The sequence below is a fragment of the Stenella coeruleoalba genome, assembly GCF_951394435.1.
Source record: "Stenella coeruleoalba genome assembly, chromosome: 8".
In the NCBI taxonomy this organism is placed as follows: Eukaryota; Metazoa; Chordata; class Mammalia; order Artiodactyla; family Delphinidae; genus Stenella; species Stenella coeruleoalba.
In genome coordinates this window covers 82,265,244-82,274,323 of record NC_137154.1, presented here as the reverse complement: position 1 = coordinate 82,274,323, position 9,080 = coordinate 82,265,244, and the positions used below count along the sequence as shown (strand labels likewise).

At 33.9% G+C, this 9,080-nt stretch overlaps 1 protein-coding gene across 1 annotated transcript in view; it reads right to left on the bottom strand.

The window, feature by feature from the left end:
• Positions 1 to 414: 414 nt before the first annotated feature.
• Positions 415 to 9,080, bottom strand: part of AASDHPPT (aminoadipate-semialdehyde dehydrogenase-phosphopantetheinyl transferase) — a 31,817-nt gene continuing 23,151 nt past the window's right edge. The window contains exons 5-6 of the mRNA XM_079930357.1: positions 4,798 to 4,869; positions 415 to 2,958 (exon numbers count right to left, since the gene is read on the bottom strand). Of these exons, the coding sequence (XP_079786483.1) occupies positions 2,794 to 2,958; positions 4,798 to 4,869 (237 nt within the window). The 3' untranslated portion in view covers positions 415 to 2,793. The remainder of the gene's footprint in view (positions 2,959 to 4,797; positions 4,870 to 9,080) is intronic.

Below are 9,080 nucleotides of genomic sequence, written 5' to 3'. Positions count from 1 at the left end.
GGCAGCAAAGGGTAGTGTTGATATGGTGAATGCCATCTGTAGTTAGATCTCCTATACCACTCTGCAAAAAAATGTATCTCCTGTGCCCCATTTGTTCTCAGGAAGCTACTTGAGGATATGATCCACACAAATGAAGGAGTAAATCTAAGACAGACATGAGATATAGGAAATGGGAAATCAGGGAATCCAATATAGGGGAGACACAAGCAATTCCTAGGATGATGGTGAAAAGAGATTCCAAGATGACAGCTGTGCACCAGTCACAGAAGGTAAAAAGTCCAGACTGGACAAAACAGATTATTGCTCCAGAAGCAATTTCTTCAAGATGGATGAAACTGATAAAACAACTGGTATGTCTGAACATAGAGTTTTGGATTTAATTAGCAATAAGTATATAGAAACCTATGTAAACAAAATAAACTATTAAGTCAAGGAAATAAAAATGCAGTACAGGGTAAGAATAACACATCACTTAGCTGTACAGTGTTACAGTAATCTTAATGATGTAAACATTCTTAATCACAGTCAATAATGTAAACACTGAATTACATATGCTGGGAAAAGGGGAGCAGGAAGGGTAAGTGCAATGGTTGGGAAGCAGAAGAACAAAGCTTTGTATCAGGAATTAAAGAAATACCTCAAACTGAAAACAAGTAAAAGCAATATAAGCATGTTACCTGAAGATATGGTAATAAATAACAACAAAATAAAACCAGTGAAACAGTTTGCTCTGGGGACAGGAAATAGGAGAGGAAGGTCAAGGGAGTGGTATTTTTCATTTAGAAAAAGAATTTTTTATAGATCTATTTGATTCTAAACTATGTGAATCCATTTGACTCTATGTGAAACTTTAAGAAATAACAGAACCCCCCACCCCCACACCCCCAGATATCTAGCATGGTACCTGACTCATAAAAATTCAATAATGTTAATTATTTTATTATTATAATGACAAGAAAGATGACAATTTTTCACATCACCATTACACTCATGCTAGGGATAACAATGCTTCCTCTACTATAAATGCTATTTGATCTTTTTAAAACATGTTATTTACTATGCTTGGAATATATGGGCATGCTTAATGAAATAAAAAATTATAAAACATTCCAAATTTTTTTTTTTACTTAAGCAAAGTATCTAATTTTATACAATTTACACACAACTTTTAACCAATGAAACTATTTCACTTCTTGACATTCAACAATTATAAGACTTTAACTCCCCAAGACATGCACTACAACCACAAAATAGATTCTGTCATCAATATGATGGTCTTGGCATCTTATATATAATGTTTCCACTTTAAATTAAGTCTTATTTACCAAAATAGAAACAGGCTAAGATAATGAACAGGAAGTTTATAAAAAAAGAATACGAACAGCGAATAACAACACTGACATACCAACCTCATTTGTAATGAAAGAAACACAAATTTAAAAAATAAGGTACCATTTTTCACCTATTTTGGCATAGATTAATTTTTTTAAAAAAGATCCTATCTACAGATGACCAGAGAGTATGTAGGTGGGGGGTGAGAGAGTGGTCACACATATAACAATAACTAGAAGTATAAGTTGTACAGCCTTTTTAGAGAACGATTTGGCAATACTTATAGAAGCTCCAAAAATGTTTATTTAATTCCTTTGAACCAATCATTCCATTTCTAGAAATTTACTTTCTTAAGGACATAATTAAACATGTACCTCAAAATGTGGTTACAAGGATATTCAACAAATCACTGCTTATAGTAAAAACTGCAGACATTCAAAATGTCTAACACAGAAGACAGAACGAGTAAATTGTGGCACACCTCCATTATGGCAGACACTGGGCTTCCCCTAGATGTCATTCCCCCAGACTTTGCCTTAGCTTCTTCCTACCCAACCCAAAAGTGTCAGAGGTCAACTTTCTCAGTGACCTGATCTGAGTCAACAGAAACTTTGTGGAAATTTTCTGGGGGCTCTTAAGAGGAAAAAATCTTCCTCACTGACAAAACTGAGATGTGAGAGGAAAAACAGCCTTTCCTGCCTTTTAGATACAATTTTTATGAAGATGTGAAGCTGGAAGTTACAGCAGCAGCTCTTACAACCACGAGGGAGACAAGCCTAAGGCAAAACCAATAAGCTGAGGCTAGGCAAAAAAAAGCGTCCTTAATGACACCTCTGAACTGTTTATGTGAGACAATAAATGTCCTTGGTTATTTAAGTCGATTATATTTGAACATTATTACCTCTGGTCAATAGCATCCTGATAGAAACCGTACAACACAATACTTTAGAGTCACTAAAAGTTACGCTACAGCAGTCTATTTATGAACAGTAGATGTACAGTTCAGAGAAAAAAAAATTAAAAATAGTATGTTCCCATTTAAAAAAAGAGTAACTATGTTAATATGGAATCGTTTGCCAAGAAAAAGGTCTGGGAAGATACTCCAGGTTTTAGGGATAGTTACCTCTGAAATAGTTATCTCTGAAAGGTAGGAATTCGAATGTTCCCTTCTTGTGAATTCACATTTTCTGTTGCTTTCTAAAATGAACATATATCACTTTAAGATTCTCCCACCAGTTTCTATTTCTTCAGTAAATCCAATGCGATTTTGGGGAGGAAGAAGAGGTAAACATGCATTCTAGTGAGCTATCCTGAACTGGGAGTCTGCCTTTTTAATAGGAAAAGTTGTTTCTTCTTTTTTAAACTGTTTTGTGAAATAAAATTTGATACTCTCAGGCATTTATTTTTTAGTGAATACAGAAGATTACAGTTTTCATTTCCCTTTTTACTTAGAAAATCATATCATGACTTTGTACCATTTCGTATTGAAATTTCTTCTGTGAAGCAAAAACAGTCCCAAAATGAAGGATCTTCAGGGGTCATAGGAACAGCAGATGATATTAAATCATTAAAGGTGAGAATAGTAAACTGCCTCTGGGTTGGTTTAGAATCACCTTGAAATGAAACCTAAAAGGGTAAAAAATTAGATTACCTCAATGTTATACTGCATATTAATCTTATGGTCAATTTTGTAATTAGGAAAATAAGAAATCAGTAATCACATTTCAGCAATATTAAATTATACTTCAATAACATTAAATTACAACACAGTAGCATTTCTAGATAATTGCTTCTACTCCTTATATTAGTGTTGCCAATATAACAAATCAAGAAAAATATGAAATAACCTGATTCTCAAACTTTTTGTAGATAAAAATAACCTGTGGTATTTGTTTAAAATGTAGATTTACTGAGCCACACATCCAAAAATTCTGATTCAGTAGATGAGTCAAAAAGGATCCCAAAATATATAACTTTAACAAGCAGGTGGGTTATTCTGATAGAGAGGGACCACCAGGCAAACTTTTGAGAAATACTCTAGAGGGTGCGTCTGATAAAATACCCATAACCACACAGAGATGCAACACTTCATTAGGAAATGACTCATTCAACACTAAATTTAAACTATATCTTATACTCCGTGATAGAGCCCTTGTTCACAACTCAGCCCAGTGTGGACTGTCTTTAACATTCTATACATTCTACTAAAGATAGTACTTGGGTCTTCTACAGTGCTTTTACAAGGTTAATATCTATTTTATATGATGTAATTCTCATAACTATGCTGATATGGTTGTTACCTCAACTCTATAGATGGGGAAATTGAGGCTCAGTAAGATCAATCAATTTATACAAGCTTACAACACAGGTTAAATGGTAGACCTGAGCCTGAAACTCAGCCAGGTCTTCTGAATAGTACCCTCACCCTTTTCTCACTATGCCAGTGCTGCCTAAATAGGCTGTCTCCAGGGAAATAAAAAGAAAGTACTGCCATGTGCAGACATTACAAAAAATATAAAGCTCTATGGAATCATAAGGTATTAGCAGAAAGGGTAATGCTGAGACTTCAGCACACAAGGACAGGTAACCTGGGTTGGAACATCTTCAGATTACAGGGGTCAATTTTAACATGTCATTCTTTTAAAAGAAAATAATCTATGAAGAATTTTAATCTTTTTAATCTGTCAAAGGCATGATCTGTAGACTGAGCTTTTTTTCTAAAAGTAATGATGCATACATATTGATCACACTACATTCTCTCATGCAGATTCCCTAAAAATAGTAATAAGCATATAGTTTCAATTATTGTGACATTATCAGTATTCCTTAAATAAATACTTCCACAGAATCACAACTATATGTAGGCTGAGAGCCAAGACCCTAAAGTTTCTTTTTTAAAAAATTTCTCAACTTACCAATTAAATAGCAGAAGAAAGTAAAAATCGATTTTGATTGGAAGAATTGATGTTATGCTAGAATATATCACAAGATCTCTCACATTTTTGACACTTTGGAAATAATTTAGCAGAGTATTATAAAAAGGGGAAGGAGTTCAATTTGACAGATAATTCCATTACTCACTATCCCTCAACTTGGTACCCTTAATATTCAAAGACAGCCCCAATTCACCAGGAAATAAACCACTGTTAAGATGACCAAGACAGTGATTATCTTGAATATCTACTGAATATATGAATACTAGGACAGTACCACCAAAATTTTTTGTCATATTTAAGTGTATTTGAATGTGAAGAAGCAAGTAACATACTTTTAAAACATTTCTGTGAAATCCCAGATGATCTTAAGGATTAGATAATGAACACTTCTAAAGTCTATAATTAAAAAAAAAAAATGCCCAAACCTCTAACCTGATATAAACCAAATGATTATTTCCATCAATAAATAACAAATTCAACTTTAATACATGCTTTTTAGAAAAAAATCAGAGAAATCTTAAAATCTTACATCCTGATGTCTAGATCCATTGGGTTTCCTAAGAGCTACTGCAACAAAATGGTGCTCATCTATTTTGCTTTCCTGAAAAATAAAACATAAGTAAATAGAGAATACTAAATATAGAAACATAGATATATTTCTATTTACATTTAAAAAATTTCACTCCCCCCAACCATATACACACATACATACATATATATCTCCACTCCCCCTGACTTGACGGAATAGTCACATATATTTTGGCCCTTTACTCTGTAATATTTCAATATATATTTCCTAATAGGGACATTCTCTCACATAACCACTGTAGTTAATAACTTTGGTAAATTTAACATTAAAATAATACTTAAATCTACTATCTGTACTCCAACTTTTGTGAATTAATCCAGTAATGTCCTTTTATATCATTTCCCCACCTCCAGTACAGGAGGCAGTCTAGGGTCAAGTATTACATTCAGTTGTCACTGTCTTCCTAGCTTTTCTTTTGTCTTTTATGATGTTAGTATTTTACAATACAAGCCCCATCCCCCACTTTTTACTAATAAACGTTGGCTATTTTCAGTCTGATGGTTCTTAATGATTACACTTATATTATACATTCTTAGTAAGAATACTACATAGATAAAGTATCCTATCTAGAGGCACATCTAGATAGCCATCTGCCCTCACTGGTGATGTTAGTTTTGTATATGCTTAAAGTGTACATTTAAAAAAATTAGATTGCAGCACTGGTTTATAAGCATTTAGTTAACTACATACTACAGCCAATGGAAAATCATGGTGGAAATTCATAGGTAAGACTTAAAAATAGACATTGAGGCAGTTACCAGAGAAAAGTATGAACAACTGTTAAAAACTAAACAAAATTTCACCAAAAAGCCACTTTACTAAGGCAGTCTTCCATAAGACATGAGTTGAAATAGGAAACTACAATCAGAAATAGTATTACTTAGGGACTTTTCATCCTTCATCCTCTTCCTCATATCTTCATATGTTAAGATAGCCAAATTAGCAATAAATAAATAAATAAATAAAAGAAATTCAAAAGAGATAAATTTAGGAAAACACTTCAAGAGAAGAAAAAATAACTAGCTAAGTATGAGAAAACATTTAATAGGTCAAAGTTTGTTACCGTAAACAAAACTATTCTTTTTGAACATGGTTCTCCCATTCTTTACACTGAATGTATCAATAATATAAACACTAACATACAGAGATGTTTTGGCTATAATTATTTTTGGAAAACAACTTAGATCAGCAGTTTTTGTAGTGTCTGTAAGGCGGAATATTAAGAGGTAACCGTGGGCAATAACTAGTTTTCATCCAGCCTGTCCACTAAAATGCCACTTAAATGCTCAATTTGTTTACTTACCTCATTATAAGCTAAAATTCAATGAGACTGATTTCAAAATATTCACCATATCTACTCGGACCTCATCAACATCACATAAATATGAAATTTGAAAACAGCAAAACTAGGGAAGTTATTTTACAATGACTCCAGTTTATCAAACATTAATATTCGATGTCTCACTAGAATAAAAGTTCTATGAGGTGATCACCTTTCCCTAAATCCTTTCTGCCTAGTACATCTATAATAAATGTTAGTTGAAAAAAGAAATGAACCCAGCAAGCTAGCTAGCTAGTTAAGCTAGTACATTCAATGCTACTGAACTTGACTTAATTTTAAGACTTTATAAATTTTCAAAAGTTTCCTAAGCTTATAGTTTTTTTATCCATAAAACTATTGTGAATAACAAAATTTCCTTAAAATCTCCAACAAACCCAAAGGGAGCAAGAATATTTTACTTTTTCAGGAGATAGTTTAGCATTAGATTACAAAGATTAACCTGCTTTAGTCAAATTTTATGTCATTTATTAGTATGTATTTTCACCTTATAAACAAAGTAAAATAACAGTTTAAGGTATAACTTAAATCATTCAACTTTTACAATGTTTTCCCAATGGTAAAGTACTAAAGAAAATCTCATAAATGTTAATATATCTTTTTTTTTTACATCTTTATTGGAGTATAATTGCTTTACAATGGTGTGTTAGTTTCTGCTTGATAACAAAGTGAATCAGTTATACATAGACGTATGTCCCCAAATCTCTTCCCTCTTTCGTCTCCCTCCCTCCCACCCTCCCTATCCCACCCCTCTAGGTGGCCACAAAGCACCGAGTTGATCTCCCTGTGTTATGCGGCTGCTTCCCACTAGCTATCTATTTTAATTTCGTAGTGTATACATGCCCATGATACTCTGGCACTTTGTCACAGCTTACCCTTCCCCCTCCCCACATCCTCAAGTCCATTCTCTAGTAGGTCTGTGTCCTTATTCCTGTCTTACCCCTAGGTTCTTCATGACATTTTTTTTCTTAAATTCCATATATATGTGTTAGAATATGGTATTTGTCTTTCTCTTTCTGACTTACTTCACTCTGTATGACAGACTCTAGGTCCATCCACCTCACTAAAAAAATAACTCAATTTATATTTATGGCTGAGTAATATTCCATTGTATATATGTGCCACATCTTCATCCATTCATCCGATGATGGACACTTAGGTTGTTTCCATCTTCTGGATATTGTAAATAGAGCGGCAATGAACATTTTGGAACATGACTCTTTTTGAATTTTGGTTTTCTCAGGGTATATGCCCAGTAGTGGGATTGCTGGGTCATATGGTAGTACTATTTGTAGCTTTTTAAGGAACCTCCATACTGTTCTCCATAGTGGCTGTACAAATTCACATTCCCACCAGCAGTGTAAGAGTGTTCCCTTTTCTCCACACCCTCTCCAGCATTTATTGTTTCTAGATTTTTTGATGATAGTTATTCTGACTACCGTGAGATGATATCTCATTGTAGTTTTGATCTGCATTTCTCTAATGATTAATGATGTTGAGCATTCTTTCATGTGTTTGTTGGCAGTCTGTATATCTTCTTTGGAGAAATGTCTATTTAGGTCTTCTGCCCATTTTTGGATTGGGTTGTTTGTTTTTTCGTTATTGAGCTGTATGAGCTGCTTGTAAATTCTGGACATTAATCCTTTGTCGGTTGCTTCATTTGCAAATATTTTCTCCCATTCTGAGGGCTGTCTTTTGGTCTTGTTTATGGTTTCCTTTGCTGTGCAAAAGCTTTGAAGTTTCATTAGGTCCCATTTGTTTATTTTTATTTCCATTTCTCTAGAAGGTGGGTCAAAAAGGATCTTGCTGTGATTTATGTCAGAGTGTTCTGCCTATGTTTTCCTCTAAGAGTTTGATAGTTTCTGACCTTACATTTAGGTCTTTAATCCATTTTGAGCTTATTTCTGTGCATGGTGTTAGAGAGTGTTCTAATCTCATACTTTCACATGTACCTGTCCAGTTTTCCCAGCACCACTTATTGAAGAGGCTGTCCTTTCTCCACTGTATATTCCTGCCTCCTTTATCAAATAAAGGTGACCATATGCATATGGGTTTATCTCTGGGCTTTCTATCCTGTTCCATTGATCTATATTTTTGTTTTTGTGCCAGTACCATACTGTCTTGATTACTGTAGCTTTCAGTATAGTCTGAAGTCAGGGAGCCTGATTCCTCCAGCTCCGTTTTTCATTCTCAAGATTGCTTTGGCTATTCGGGGTCTTTTGTGTTTCCACACAAATTGTGAAATTTTTGGTTCTAGTTCTGTGAAAAATGCCAGTGGTAGTTTGATAGGGATTGCATCGAATCTGTAGATTGCTTTGGGTAGTAGAGTCATTTTCACAATGTTGATTCTTCCAATCCAAGAACATGGTATATCTCTCCATCTATTTGTATCATCTTTAACTTCTTTCATCAGTGTCTTATAATTTTCTGCATACAGGTCTTTCGTCTCCTTAGGTAGGTTTATTCCTAGATATTTTATTCTTTTTGTTGCAATGGAAAATGGGAGTGTTTTCTTGATTTCACTTTCAGATTTTTCATCATTAGTGTATAGGAATGCCAGAGATTTCTGTGCATTAAATTTGTATCCTGCTACTTTACCAAATTCATTGATTAGCTCTAGTAGTTTTCTGGTAGCATCTTTAGGATTCTCTATGTATAGGATCATGTTATCTGCAAACAGTCACAGCTTTACATCTTCTTTTCCAATTTGGATTCCTTTTATTTCCTTTTCTTCTCTGATTGCTCTGGCTAAAATTTCCAAAATGATGTTGAATAAGAGTGGTGAGAGTGGGCAACCTTGTCTTGTTCCTGATCTTAGAAGAAATGCTTTCAGTTTTTCACCATTGAGGATGATGTTGGCTGTGGGTTTGTCATATATGGCCTT